We start from the raw sequence: 16623 nt of genomic DNA on the forward strand, positions 1-16623 counted from the left end.
TAGAACCCACATGTATTTAAAATCCAAAATCTATTTTTTTATCAAAAGGTGATTTAAAGGATCTATACCCTACAGGATAAATTTTGAAACTGGCTAGTGGTAAAGAGTTGAAGATAAAGTTCTCAAGTTATCACCTGATTTGTTATGGGTAAAAGCTCAAAATGAGTAAACTGAGGTTACCAAAACTGCATTAAAAATTTCCCCCACTATCATCCTTATTTTAGAGACTGATTTCTTCTCTACTATGAATATTAACAAAACAAAAAGTAGAAATAATCTAGATAAAGTTTATCCTAAGTAGTGTTGTCATCAGTCTAGCCTAGATTAATTAACAAGAAGGAGGCAAGCTCATTTATTACATTAAAATCTTTAAAACAGCAAGGCTAGTGCTTCTTCCAAATCTGAGAACAGGCATATAATATGAATCATTTCTCTCTCTCTCTCTCTCTCTCTCTCTCTCTCTCTCTCTCTCAATATTTGTTTAATTCTGATTTAGGACTAACAAAAAGAAGAGTAAAAGCAATACTCTCTATTAACTGCCTGTATCCAGTCTTCCAAAGATATATTTAAAGTTCTTTTTTAAAATTCCAATATTACATTTTTATTTAATATATTTTTGAAATATAATTTTAGAACTCTTGAATAGAGTAAGGTAGAATTTGGGGTTGTATTTGGAATATGTAGGAATCTTTTTTTTTTAGTAATTTACTTTTGTTGTATTTTTCAAAAGTATTGATTCATGCCACACTTGAAATAACAACATGGGTTTGAATTATGTGAGTCCACTTACATGCAGATTTTTTTTTGATACACGACAGTGCTCTAAGTGTATTTTCTCCTCCTTATGATTTTCTTAACAACATTTTCTTTTCTCTACCTTACTTCATTATAAGAATACAGTATATGATATGGAAAATATATAAAATATGTATTAATCTACTGTTTATGTTAACAGTTATCCCTAATCTTGTACTGTTTGTTTTTCCTTATGATTTTCTTAAGAACATTTTCTTTTCTCTCTGAACTCCATTATAAGAATACCGTATATAATACATGTAATACATAAAATATGTATTAATCAACTATTTATATTAATAGGCACTCCTAACCCAGTGCCTTTCAAGGGTCAGATATAAAAACAAATTAATTAAATTTAAAAATAGTGACATTTCACAATAGTTTTAGAAGCACTGTATTAAAGGAGATGAGGTATGTTATAATTATAATCAAGGTAGAAGTCTCTATATGGGAGAGTTTAGAGGTTTAGATGTTTAGAAGACGATGGTGACCCTCACAGCTGGCAGGAAAAATAGTCACTGGATCTTTGGGCACTGGGTTTCAAGTGGGATAAAATTTGGGCTTTCAGATTAGGGAAGAGATTGGGGCAGAGAAAATAGTTTAGGCAAAGGCATAGAGCAAGAAAGCTTTCCGGCTTATGAAAAACATCAAGAAGTTCAATGTGTCTGAAATACAATGTAAAGCAGAATAGTAGACAAGAGGCTGAGCTTAATTCTAAGAGGCTTGCTACAAAGGGAAGAGTTTGAAATTTATTCAATGGGGTCCATCTGATGTTTTTTGAGAAATGCATTAACAGTTTTTAGCTGGGCCTTATAAAGTTTTAGTTTACAGGAGAAGGAGACTGATGGAGGGATTGGTTGGAGATCCATGTGATGAAAAAATGGGAAGGACATTCTCTTTCTTAATTAGTTATAAAAATCACATAAACGTACATATGTATTAAAGAAAATTTAGAGAGAATAATGTATAGGCAAAAAGAAAAAAAAAAAAAGGCAGGCCAAAATCCAGCCATATGCACACAGCCATCTGCACACATATCACATATAGATGATACGATATAACATGCCATCAACACTGTTTTGAACACGTCTTTATTCACTTTTTATATCACAAACATGTCAATAAATATCTATCTTTCTTTTAGTGACCACATAAATTAACATCGTAGAGATATACCTATGGAGAGGACATTACCGCAATATTAAAGATAACAGGATCAACAGCAATGAAATCCATAGCAATGAGATTATCAAAGCAGCTGGAAAGTGTACTGGAGACTGGGATTGGCATCTTAGAGTCAAACAATGAAAGAAGTTGAGTTTTAGACTTAAACATAGTGAGGAAAGCAGGGTCCATCTCTTATCAGCTGTGTTTTTGGATACATACTTTTTGCTTAAGTTTCAGTTTTCTGGGGTTCGTAGCTTAACTTTACATGCTATTCATGAAATATGTATAGAAAATATCTAGCACAAAGCCTAACACAGAAGGCCCTCAATTAATGTTAGGTCTTTTTTTGATGATTGATTGATCATCAAATGTATGTGGGGAGATGAATAATGTTATAGAAGATGGATTTCCAGGTTTCAAGGTGATGTAACTAGGAAAAAAATGCTATAAAAATGGAGATTTCAAGGATATGAGCAGATTTGGGGGAAGAGAGTTGTTAAGCTAACCATGAATATGAGCACCTATCCAAGGCTGCAGTGACGTTCACTGATATATTAGTTGAGAAGCAGCATAATGGATGACATTGCTTCACAACAACCTAGACACGTCAGGGCCATCTCGACTCCCTCCTTCTCCTTGACCAGTAATGCAGTAAGTGCTCCTAGGTGACCTCCAAGAATCAAATGAAGCTTCCAAATGAGCTCAGCTTTGACTCCTTTAAGCCATGCATATACTAAGAAAACCTAGTGAGACATCTCATAAATAGAAAGATCACATTTCACCTTTTGATATAATCTGTGATAATGAGGCCAAGGTTACACATTTTATCCACAGAGTTCCCACTGTATTTTCTGGCTATGTGAGGAATATGTAAATAGGCCAAGTATCTAGTGATTGCCAGAAAGCAGATCTGAGCTGGATAAGAGAAATGAATGAGTACAAATCTATTCCTCTACTTGAAAAGCAACCCAGTATATACAATCTACCAACTAACAGGATGTCAATTTCTTCAGGGGTATTTACAAAGAGTGTCTGCCTCTAAGAGTTTAAATTTTGTTTCACCTTGTTTAAAAGCTTGTTTTTGAGCCAAATTATTTTATAAACATGTTAAGTCTTAGATTTTACTTAGAGTATAATGAGAGGAACACTGCAGCTTTGTCCTAAGATATTTTGTCAAGATTAAGTTTACCAATGATTGGTAAAGAAATCATGAAAAAAAAATGATGAAAATAACTGACTGCAAATATGTTACTTTAGTATCTTGTAAAGTGCTAAAGTAGAATGTGTGTCCTAGATATTGAAATGTGGCTTAATTTAGCATGCAGTTCACTGCTTAAGTATCTGTCCAGTCCTCTGGCACTTCAATATCAAAGTGTCAGTTATACACAGGAGTAAATGCCTCTTTAAATAGTCCAAGTTCACCTGAGAAAGGAGAAAAGTCCATGATTTTTTTTTCTTGATTTCCAAAGACTATGCAAATTTCTATAGTTTGGCCAAAACCGTGGTAAATAAAACAGAATATTGCTGAACAGTTCAAATCTATTGACTTCTGATTTTTTCCACAATTTTTATGTCATCTCCTTTAATAGAAAATAGAAGTGCTAGCAAGTGCAAAGACGATTTTGAAATTAAAAAGAGAAGAAACATTTGTGAGACATCCATGCAATGACTGGTAATGATATTAGCCTTCTTTAGTCATGGGGCTCATGTGAAATAAATACAGTGTATGTCTAAAGTAATCATAAATGCAAGGCAACAATGTGGCAAATCCCAAAATTGTGAACAATTCAAAGTGAAAACACACAAATAAGTTAATAAAATGCTATTTTGTTTTCTCTATCAATAACACCATCCCCATGGCACACATTCATATCCCAACCAATTTCAACTGAAACTTGAGTTTATCTAAAAATAACAGTGGACTTCAATTAAATACATTCATTCATTTATTCAAATCGTGAGTGTCTTCTGATCTCCAGGAATTGTATCAGAGCCAGGTAAACAAGTATGATTTGGCCTCTGCCCTCACAAACTAAGTTACATCCTTTTTATAGCTTCCACAAATTAACATTTAATTTGCAGGCATAAATGCACTTAATTAGAATATTAGAGAAGAAAGAATGGGCTGTATGTAAGATGATCTTTATTAGATGAAAAAGCAAATCTCCTTTTATCTGTCATACAAATAATCTAGTCTATGCCTTGAAAACAAGCACAGTTATTATCTCTAAATAAAGTGAAGGGCAAAGATTAACAGCTATCTAACCACAGTGATTAGAATGGTCAGGCAAACTGGAATATTCAAGAAATGGACACATGACTTCCTTTTTACCAACACATTTCTTATCCAATAATTTCCCCTATTACCTTTCATTAAGAAAAACCAAAGTCCATAGAGCCATTCAGTGGTTTTTATTTTTCATTGTTCCTTTTTAAATCTAAAAGCTTTTTTAAAACTTTTGACAATAATAAAATCAGAACTAACCTAAGAAGAACCGAGATGCTTTTTTTGTTCTGTTTTTTTTTTTTTTTTTTTTTTTTTGTCTTTTGGGGCTTTTTTTTACCAAGCCAGAAAAAGAAAGTGGGATATATTTCCATGTCATATGTAAGTATTTCAACTTTGCAAAGATTCTCCCTAGTTTGTAGCACTTAAACTTAAAAAGAAAAGCCACACAGAGAAAAGCAAAACTAATCTGATTGCCAAATTTGAAGCATTTACATACGCAGCCTCCCAAAAACTAAACTTCTACAAGTATAGATTTCTACACCAAAAAGCATTATCCAGAGAAATGCTAAGATTTAGCACATGCTTAAAGTCACATAACTAGCAATCATGAGGCACTGCAGATATAGAACAATCTAATACTTGAGAATAATTTGAATGATGACCTATCTTAGGAACTGGCTTTCTCTCACATGAGCCAAGGTATTAATTTCTGATTAAATGGTACATTGGTATATATAATTGCTGAAGCATAATGTTAATTAAAATATTAGCTACCAAATATAATTATTTCATTTTAGTTACATGAACTCAAAATAAATACAGCACATACAGATGTGTGCACATACCATTGATCCACCGAGCTTCTGGGTCATGAAGCACAAAATCTTTCCTGAAGAGGTCTTCTAAAGACAATCTGGTTTCTGATGAATTTGTGAGTTCATCTAAAATAAAACAAATCTTGGATTAGACACTTGTCTTATGTTAGTTTTCAAAACTAATGAATTATAAAATTTGGAATATTTGGTTTCAAAGATATGTTGAGGACAACATAGTCATTTTAATATGGCCTTTGGCATTTGAAGCTTTTTGTTTCATGAACGTTTTCATTGAATTATTTTAAATATTATAATTATCTTCATCTAGCACAAATTTAATAGATCCATCCCCTGTTATGTAGTGATATATAATATAAAAGCAATTAAGAATTCCTGTTGTGCACTGTGCCCACACATTTTTCGTGGTTTAACCATAATCCATTCCATTACTTTCCAAAACCACTTTGACATATTCTCCTAGCGCTAAACTTATATTTTTGTTGTAAACACCAAAAATGAAAGAGTTGAGGGTCATAATATAAATGATAAAGAAACTTCCCAACTCAGAAGGAAGTTCACCAAACAGAATGAATACCATGTTCCCACAATTACTACCAAACACTAAATAGATTTAAAAGATAAACATAAAAATTCAAATAGTACAATTGCAGAATATTAATAAAAAGCACACATTTATATAGGCCCCTGACATAAAAACTAAGTGCACTCCCCTTTTCAATTCAAAATCTATGAAATGGAAGAATAATATGGATGAAGTACCCAAATCAGGCATAACAAACATGCTTTTGATACTAGAGGTGATAAAAAGTGAGCAGTATTTCATTTTATTTTCAGTAGCATTTTTTATTTACTGTATAAAATCATCTTTGTTACCTTTCAGCTGTGACCTTCACTCTGGTTGATACTAAAATGTCAAAGACATATACTAACCTCATTAGATATTGTTTTTTAAAGGTTCAGCCTTATTGCAGTGAGAGCTTTTGTTTCTTCCAGCTGAAAAGCTGTGGTAGAGAATCAATAACTTCAAATGCAATTTCCTTTCACATGAGTCAGCCATGTATTTAACCCACAAAATAATCGCTACGAAACACCTGGAAAAAATATTACTAATGGCAATAGTGAGAATTGTATGATGCCAAGCCTAGCGTAGGGCATTGGGATTATATATGGATTTTCAAAACAAAATGCCCCATTTGATAGTCTGACACATCAAAATTTGAACTTTCTTCATTCATTCAACAGATAATGGACCTTTAATTTTCAAAATTTTAAATGAAGAACTTACTGTAAGATGCTGGAGACCTATCTGTCTGTCCTGAGGGATTCAGGATAAATAACTCTTAGATTAGCCAGTTATCTCGTGTCAGTTTTTTGAAGCTAATGAATTAGAAAATTTGTAATAGTTTGTTTCGAAGCAAGGAGGAATATGATAAATGTCAGAATAAGGATAAAGAGTATTACAGAATTTCAAAGAAAGGAAGAGAAAGATCTTGCAGAGGGAATTAGAGAAGGCCTAAGTTATAAATTAAATTACCAACTCTCATCCATTGCTAGAGTGAATGCAAAGTGCTACAGACATTTGGGAAGAGGGTTAAGCGGTTTCTACCCAAACTAAACATACGATCCAGCAATTGTGATTTATGGTATTGACCTAGGGGAGTTGAAAACCTATGTCTGCACAAAACTCTGGCGATGAATGTTTATAGCAGCTTTATGCATAATTCCCCAAACTTGGAAGAACCAAGATGTCCTTCACTAGGTGAATGAATAGACAAATAGATAAATCCAGATGACAGAATATTATGCAGTGATAAAAAATGAGCTATCAACTATGAAAAGACATGCAAGAACTGCCAATGCCTATTATTAAGTAAAATAAGACAATTTGGTTTTTTTTAAGTCTATTTATTTATTTTGAGAGAGACAGAGGCAGTGTGAGTGGGGGAGGAGCAGAGAGAGAGGGAAAAAGAGAAACCCAAGCAGGCTCTGTGCTATGGAAGCAGAGCCTGATGTGGAGCCTCAACCCATGAAGCTGTGAGATCATGACCTGAGCCAAAACCAAAAGTCAGATGCTTAACCAACTGAGCCACCCAAGTGCCCTAAAAGAGGACAATTTGAAAAGGCTATATACATTATATGATTCCAACTATGTAACATTCTGAAAAAGGCAAGCTATGGAGATACTAAAAATATCAGTGGCTGTGAGGAGTTTTGGAGCAGGGGTGGGAGGAAAAATAGGTGGAACGCAGAGGATTTCTAGAGCAGTGAAACTATTCTGTATGATCTGTATGATCTGTCATGGTAGATACAAGTCACTATACATTTGTCTAATTAAACACACACCCGTTTTTCTGACAAAAGATTTTTGTTTCTGTTCCCAGGTAAATTCCACATATTTTGTCTATTGTTTTTTAATTTTTTTAATGTTTCCATTTAATTTCGAGAGACAGAGAGAGCAGGAGTGGGGGAGGGAGAGAGAGGGAGACACAGAATCGGAGGCAGGCTCCAGGCTCTGAGCTGTCAGCACAGAGCCCGAAGCGGGACTCGAACTCACGGACCGTGAGATCATGATCTGAGCCGAAGCCACCAACTGAGCCACCCAAACTCCCCCATATTTTGTCTATTGTATCTTTTACGATACAGATGTTTATACATATTTTGTTATGGGATCTTTTACAATACAGATACAGATGTTAATGTGAAAAAATACCTTATAAGTCAAGGGCACCACAGCAAATAATCTTATTTTCAAATAATATTTCAAATTATATATCAATAATTTGCAAACATCTTTCTTTATATGCCTTTAAAATCATATTTCAACCTTCCAAATTGAAGATCTTATTAAAACTGCCCCACATATGCACAGAAAATTGGAAAACTTTAACCATTGTATAATATTATAGCTTTTAATTTAGAGCTACTTATACCACTTAAATTTTATGTACATTTATAATATTATATCATTTTAAAAAATGTTTTAAATGTTTATTTATTTTTTTTTGAGAGACAAAGACAGAGCGTGAGTGGGGACAGGCAGAGAGAGAGGGAGACACAGAATCTGAAGCAGCTCCAGGCTCTGACCTGTCAGTACAGAGCCCGGTGTGAGGCTCAATCTCATGAACCATGAGATCATGACCTGAGCTGAAGTTGGACACTTAACCAACTGAGCCACTCAGGCACCCCTATAATACCGCAGCTTCTATTTTTCATATATATCCTTTACTTTTTCTATTAGATTTAGTTATAATTATATGTTTATTACTGTGAACAGAATTATTTCTCATTCTTATTTTATTATATATTATATATAATGCATATATATAATATACAATTTTAAAGTATTTGCAGATTCATATGCAGTTTTAAGAAATAACACAGACAGGGGTGCCTAGGTGGCTCAGTCGGTTGGGCGTCCAACTTCAGCTCAGGTCATGATCTCACGGTCCGTGAGTTCAAGCCCCACATCATGCTCTGTGCTGTCAGTTTGACTCTGGAGTCTGCTTCGGATTCTGTGTCTCCCTCTCTCTCTGCCCCTCCCCCACTCACACTCTGTCTCTATCAAAAAAAATGAATAAACTTTAAAAAATTTTTAAAAAAAGAAATAACACAGAAAATTCTTTATGTACTTCATCCAGTTCCTCTCAATAACATGCAACACCTTGCATAATCAATATCAGAAAAATTGATATTTATATACTCTACCAAAATTATTCAGATAGATTTCACATTTTACATGCATTCATTTATGTACGTGTGTGTGTGTGTGTGTGTGAGTGTCTCTGGCTCTATGCAATTTTATCATATATAACCAGCACCAGTTAGATACTCAACAGTTCTATCATTAGATAGAACTGTACTTTTATTACCATGGCCTCCCTCTGCAACCATTTGACAAACACTAATCTATTATCCATCTCTGCAATTTTGTTTTTTCAAGAATACTAGGTAAAAAGGATCATACAATATGCAAGCTTTTTGAAATTTTTTTTTCACTCAAAATTATTCCCTTAAGATCCACCTAAGTTGTTGAGTGTATCAGTACTCTGTGTCTTTTTATCTCTGAGTAATATTCTAGGGCACAAATGTACTACAGTTTCTTGAACCACTTACCTGTTGACATACATCTGGGTTGTCCTTTATAGTTTTTGAATTATTAGGACTACAGCTTCTATGAGCATTTTTTTTTAATGTTAGAGAGATAAAGAGAGTACAGGTGGGGGAGAAGGGCAGAGGGAGAGACATTAAGAGAATCTTAAGCAAACTCCATGCTCAGGAGCCCAATGTGGGCCTCAATTTCATGACCTTGGGATCACAACTTGAGCCCAAAGCATGCCAGATGCACAACTGAGCCACCAGATGCCCCTTTGAGCATTGTTTAACAGGCTTTGTATGACAATAAATTGTCCTTTCTTTGGGATAAATGCCACAGTGTGCAACTACTTAGTCACACGGTAAGCATATGTTCAGTTTTGCCAGAAAATACCATAGGTTTTTCTGGTCTGGAGTAGTTGCATTATTTTGCATATTCAACAGCAATATATAGATCCAGTTCCTCTGCATTCTTGCCACAATGTGTGTGTGTGTGTGTGTGTGTGTGTGTGTGTGTGTGTGTGTGTGTGTGTGTTTAATTTAGCTATTGTCATATAATTGTAATGATATCTATTGTGGTTTTAATTTGCATTTCCCTAAGAGCTGATGAACACCTTTTAATGTGAATTAATGTGAATGTAAACAGTGTATCTCTTTTAATGGAATGTCTGTTAATGCCCTCTGTCTGTTTCTAACTGGATTGTTTTTGTTTGTGTGTTGGCTGAACTGTTGAGTTAGAAAGTTCTTTATTCTAGATACCGATCATCTGTCAGATATTTTAATTTCAAACATTTCTTCCAAGTCTCTATCTTGTCTTTTCCTTTTCTTAAAAAGGACTTCTCCAGAGAAAAGGCTTTTAAATCAATGTGGTCCAATTTTTTAATTAGTTTTCCCTTTTATAAATGATGTTTCTGCTGTCAAAACCAGGAGTGCATCACCTATTCATGGTCCTGAAGATTTTCTCCTACATTTCTTTTTTCTAACAGGGTCATATTTTACATGTAAGCTCCTGATGCACTTTGAGTTACTTTTTGCAGATGGTGTGAGAATTAGTTTGAGGTTTATATTTCTTTTAAGTTTTTGTCTACTGGATGCCCAGTATCTCCAGCACCATTTGCTAAAAGCAGCTTTTCATTTTAGTGAATTATTCCATTATGTTGAATGTCAAATCAATGTTGAATAATAATGGTAGTAATGATACACCTATCTTTTTCTTCTAAAAAAAGAGCTTAATATTTCTATATATCTTAATATGTCATTATTGAATAAAATAATTTTTCTAGAATTTTAGTAAGGAATCTCTACCTTTCTTAGGTAATGTTTTTATTACTATGTCAGTTTGAATTTTTATTTGAAATTATTACTATATCATTATACAGTTTCAGCCTCTTACATATAAACATTTTCCCCTTTTAATGCATTGATATAAAAGTTGTATAAATGAAATTCCGAATTTCAGCCACTTTCTATCTCTATAACAAAGCTCAATTGGCCAAGTGAATTATTATTATTATATACTGCTAGGTTAATATGCAAAATCTTTACTTAAATGTTTAGATCACTATTGATGAATGAAATGAGATGACCCATTGTTTTTCCATTTTGTGTCATACAAATCAGTTAACAGTTGAATATTTGTATTAAATATTTTTGAACTTTTATTCTCTGACCTTCAGTAAATTAATATATTTAATAACAATTATTCTTTTTTAATTTATTTTTTTTACAATTTATTTTGAGAGAGAGAAAAAGAGCAAGTGGGGGAGGGGCAGATAGAGAGGGAGGCAGACCCAAGCAGGTTCTATGCTGTCAGGGCAGAGCTCGATGCAGGGCTTGAACTCACAGAACTGTGAGATCATGACCTGAGCCAAAATCAAGAGTTGGACGCTTAACCAACTGAGCCACCCAGGTGCCCCATAGGAATTTTTCTTTTAACTGCAATTGAACCTGGAGTTTATTTTAAAATCAACTTATCAAAGTAATTCAAATTATTGTAATTAATCTTTCTTTTAAACAATAATCAGAGAGAGAGAGAGGTGTGTTTTAAGGATTACTTTGGTTTCCATCATTACTTAGAAAATGAACTATATACTTCTTTTTTCCCCTTTATTTGTTTATTCCTTTCTTTAAATTTACCTTAGCTTCCAGGCACAATCCCTAAGGTCTCTTGAATTCTTTTCAGTCCTGGAATAAAGACATCTTCCACCTATAAACTTCTCAAACTCACTTCTATACTCCATCTCCTCTCTCTTCAAGTATCTTCATAATATTTTGGGGTGTTATTCTTTTAAAATTAATATTCCTCTTTACAAATGCCCTCCAAACCCTATTGGGTATCTTCATTCCACAGGGGAAACTGAGCTGAGTAAGGTTAAATGTGACAAAGGTCTACGCGATTAGTAAGAGGCAGGACTGAAACTGGAATCTGTATCTTATCTTTCCAACTTACTCAAGTTATACTGTCTCTCAAAATAAGTTTTATTTCCTCATCCTCTTCAATACTGTATCAGTTAGATCTTTTTTTAAAAAAAAAGATGATACACAATTATATAAATGTTATTTTAATATCCTTAATGTCTTTTACCCACAAGAACCCTTGTTCAAATTGAAATTCAACTACTTAGCATACCCTCCCCAGAACTTACTAGAATTCCTTTCTAGTCCAACTTATCTGAGAAAGTACCATTGCCACAGTCCTTCTCTTTTCTCAGAGAGAGTGATACCACAGCACTCACTAAAAAGTAGGGTTTTCTGTTTGTTTTCTTCAAGACATTGGCCTATAACATGTCAGGAAATTTCCAGCTTAACCCTCTGCTCACTGTTGCATGCTATTTAGTGTTACAACTTCAGGAGCATTTCCAACCACACCCCATCAGCACACATTTATAACCCACATTAGTATCTGATTTCTTAGGAACCTGATTTATGTTAGAATGGTCCAGAGAAATCTTATTATTTCACACATTTTAACAATTGTCTCTGTATGTGAACACAAAGCCCACACTTTGCAACAAAGAATCATGGACAACACGCATTCGTGCTGATCATTCACAAGGAACACTGAGAAGCTAAGTCAGAAGGAAAATGGTAACAGAATATAAATAATTTTAAGAGATGACTTCCTCATGTAAAACTTCTTTCTTAATACATTTTCATAAAACAAAATTCTGAAATCACTACCTGTTCCTAAGATAAAAAATATTACTTAATATCCACACGTCTCATAGCCCTTATTTTTCACAAATAAAGTACTGGGTCACATAACTCTAGTTACTTTGCCACTAAATAGGAGCTACCTCTCTAATGTGTGCATGCATGTATGTGTGTGTGTATGTGTGTGTGTGTGTAAACATGTGTGCAAGTCTGTAAACCTAATATATGTTAACAGTTGCTAGTAAAATGCTAAGTACTGGTTAACCAAGTAGGACCCTATGATTATAGTTATAATTATGAAGAGCAGCACAAAAATGCACTGAGACACAAGGGATAACCAAAATCACAACAGGACAGGGGAACAGAGGAGTGAGGGGGTAAGTAAAATAGGTAAAGGGGAACGGCAGAAATAGGCTTCTAGTCATGGTATGAATAAGGCCCAGGAATAAAAAGCACAGCATGAGAGTGATGCCTTGGTGGCTCAGTTGGTTAAGCATCTGACTTTGGCTCAGGTCATGATCTTGTGAGTCGTGAGTTCAAGCCCCACGTCAGGCTCTTTGCTGACAGCTCAGAACCTGGAGCCTACTTTGAATTCTGTGTCTCCCTCTCACTGCCCCTCCCCTGCTTACACTCTGTCTCTCAAAAAGCAAATAAACATTGAAATTTTTTTTTCAATTAAAAAAAAGCACAGCATGAAAAATAAAGTCAATGATATTGTAGTAGGGATGTAAAGGGACAGATGGTAGCTACATCAGTGGGGAACACAGCATTATATAGAAACTTGTCAAATCACAAAGATTTACTTCTGAAACTTATGTAACCTTGTATGTCAACTATTCTCAAATAACAAAGGAATTAGAAACATAGTAATCATTTGTTAAATTGTTACAAGATACAGAATCTTAGCTAAAATACTCAGCTTTGGCAACATGAATGCAATGACAGAACTGACATAAAATAATTCATATCATGTTCTTTTTTCTGCTCTAGTCTGTCATTCAAGATCATAGACGGCTACCGGTATGTGTGTGCTTTCTTCCAAAAATCCAATCTTGCTTTTTAAATGGCCCTTTGGAATAAGTTGACTGCATAATCTTAGAAGAGAAAACAAAGTTCTTTAGTACTGGATTGAAGAAAAACTAATTTATGACTTTCAGTTCTTGGTTTCTCTTTATAGAAACCAATTGTGTTACTTTTTATCTAGTTTACTCTCCACATCAGAGGTTCAGAAATGTTTCTTTTAATTGAAATCCTATTTGAAATAATTTCCTGTTAAAATACTAATAAAAAGGAAAATCTACTCTGGCAGTTACTCAGAATTACCCATGAGAATTACAAAGCCATTTTCCTTTTCTGTTCTTGTGACTCTCTCTTCTCTCCAGATGACCAGTGTACCACCACCTGCATTTCCCACCACGCTGTTTAAATCTCTATTTAGTCTTACAGGTTATTCTCATTCTCTGTGTTTAGTGTCAATCAGTTCGGGCTACTCTTTTGGTGCATTTCAATGTGAAACATGGGTAAATTTTTAAAGTTCATTGAAAGGATAATATCCCTTCCACACCTCCTTATAAAACTAGTTGAAAACACAGAATAAAAATCATTAGAGTCATTGCTAAATTCCAGACCTAGACAAAATATCTGTTGTTTGTACATTTCCTAACCAGTCGACAGAATTTAAAAGTTTTGTTTTACCACCTAACAGCTGTAGCATTACTTACCCTCTTACTTTCTAGTTTTCCCCCATTCTTTTCTTTCATTAGGATGCTGAAACACTATACAGCAGACTAAATGTTGTCAAAATTTATGTCATTTGAGATCAGATACACAATCCCAAATTCTTTTTAAAGTGTCCTCATTCATTACCCAGAAAATGAATAAACATTTACTAACTCTCAGTTAAAGAATTAGATAGTTCATAATGTAAATTTGATGAAAAAAAGAACACATTATTAGAACAGGAAAAAAAATCACAAGATGTGTCACAAGTTACACCTATTGCTTTTTTTAAATAAATGTATTTACATAAATAAATACATGAAAATCATTAGGCAAAATATTCAATTCACTTAAAGTCAGTCACTGTCATTATTATGATTGAAACATTAACATGTATAAGTCCAAAAAAAAATAAAAACAAAATGTATTGGTTAATAAGAAGTACCTTTAAAATTTTCAATTTCAGGGGGCACCTGGGTGGCTCAGTTGGTTGATCATCAGACTTCGGCTCAGGCCATGATCTCAGTTTATGAGTTTGAACCCCATGTCAGGCTCTGTGCTGACAGTTCTAAACCTGCTTCAGATTCTGTCTCCCTTTCTCTCTGCCCCTCCTCTGATCACACTCTGCCTCTGTCTCTCTCAAAAATAAGTAAAAACTAAAAAAAAATAAAAATAAAAATAAAAATTTTGGAACCTAAAAATTTTTTTTGTTCTTTCGGAATATCTTCACCTCTCACAGTTGTTTCCCTAAGCAAACATGTTTCAAAATGTATATTCTCAGATCTATTCTACCAAAAGTACAGTTGAGTTTCTTCTAGTAATTCATGAAAAAAAAAAAAAAGATAAAATGTTCATTTCATTCAAAGGTCTATTTTGGAGGAAGGACACTGAACTATGTTGAATCCATGAAGTCAAAAATATGAATCACAAATAATACATTATTCTTTTCAGTGAAGGACACTTCAAGCAGCTTGTCTCTTACTACTGTGAACATCAATTCATCCACTGAAGCAGAAGCACCAAAAAAAAAAAAATAGTGCATCACATAACACCTGTTTTATGGTCCCAGAAAACGACCTCTGTTCCTTCTAGCATGCCAGGAATTTACTTCCAGATCTCTTTCTTTTGCCTTTTCTTATTCTAACATCTTGTGGCAATAGCTAAGTTTCTTGAACAAAGAGGCCAGTCAATTCCTCATTAATTTTAACATCTAGAACTACTTTTGAATCAGATTAACCTGGTATCTTATAAAGTCTACTAATATAAACTCTTCTAATTGAATTTATTCCCTAATCCAATTATGTTCCAATGACTGTTTGTTCCTTCTTGAGTCTATTTCTAGCATGTGGCTTTCATGTAGAAAGCCATATTATTATTATTTTTTTTATTTTTTAAGATGTTTATTTAGTTTTTGAGAGAGAGAGAGAGAGGGGGGGGGGGAGGGAGAGAAAGAACATGAGCAGGGTAGGGACAAGAGAGAGGGAGACACAGGATCCGAAGCAGGCTCCAGGTTCTGAGCCCAACGCGGGGACTCAACCTCAAAGACCACGATATCATGACCTGAGCCTAAGACACACACTCAACCAATTGAGCCACCTAGGTGCCCCAGAAAGCCATATTATTTTTAAAATACATATTAAAAATCAGCTATGTGAAAAGTTACCAAACTATGACCAAAGCTGTGTCTATACTGAATAGAATGAAGAAGACAGCTGATAAATAAGATAATCCATATTTATTTATGTGTCTCCTTCTTCCCCATCCCCACCCTGCCCCTTTTACCATACATGGAAGGGATTTTAAGGAATTTTACATTAACTATGAAATACAAGTACAATTGCAAAAAATTTGCCTCCTATGATGCATTCACCTTTTCTAAGGTTCCCAACACAGTTTTGGACCTATTCTCCCATTCTCTGTTCTCAAACAAGAAAAAGCAATAAGGCTTCAAGAACAGTCATTAGAGCTAGGAGGTTGTAATCTAGTTCTATTCCACCCTTGATTAGCATGTATTCCCATGGCATTAGCACTCAGTCTATTCAGGTATCAGTTTCCTCTTTGTAAAGAGAAAAGGTTGGGGCAAATGACACCACTGTCAGGTGTATTCTAGAAAGTCCTTAAGTTCTCTTAGGACAGAGATTGGAAGGGGAAGGACAGGGGTTACATGGTCAGAACTCTAAAATCAGAACGGCTCTGCTTTAGCATATTTTTGACCTCTTCATATATAATTGGAAATACTATGCATACACACTGGCATGCACATACACACACATGGCCTATGAAGCAGCTTGCATCTCTGAGATCCCCTAGTTTCTGTTACATTTTGCTCAACTTTCTCTTGTTTTCAGCAGAGACTCTAAGTGCTCATCAAATAAAGAATGTATTTCCAGGTTCTGAAGGACTTATTAAATGCTACCTCAAAACTGTCATCTCTTGAATAAATAAACCAAGAGCTTTAGGATTTACTCATAGGTTTAATTAGTCAAATTGGTCAATTATTCAAAATGCTAATCATTCTCAAACCTCTTTTTGAGACCTTTTTCAAATTAACATCTCCTGAATTTGAGTAGAAAAGCTAAATATGAGAAATATACTTGAACAAAGCCTTTTCACAGTTGAGAAAATTATGCA

At 34.2% G+C, this 16623-nt stretch overlaps 1 protein-coding gene across 2 annotated transcripts in view; it reads right to left on the reverse strand.

Annotated features, from left to right (window-relative positions):
* DPP10 (dipeptidyl peptidase like 10) overlaps positions 1-16623 on the reverse strand; it is a 635980-nt gene that overhangs the window by 457019 nt on the left and 162338 nt on the right. For both annotated transcript variants that reach the window (XM_027055933.2, XM_027055935.2), the window contains exon 3: positions 5038-5133. In XM_027055933.2, the coding sequence (XP_026911734.1) occupies positions 5038-5133 (96 nt within the window). The remainder of the gene's footprint in view (positions 1-5037; positions 5134-16623) is intronic.

The sequence above is a fragment of the Acinonyx jubatus genome, chromosome C1 (assembly GCF_027475565.1).
Source record: "Acinonyx jubatus isolate Ajub_Pintada_27869175 chromosome C1, VMU_Ajub_asm_v1.0, whole genome shotgun sequence".
In the NCBI taxonomy this organism is placed as follows: domain Eukaryota; kingdom Metazoa; phylum Chordata; class Mammalia; order Carnivora; family Felidae; genus Acinonyx; species Acinonyx jubatus.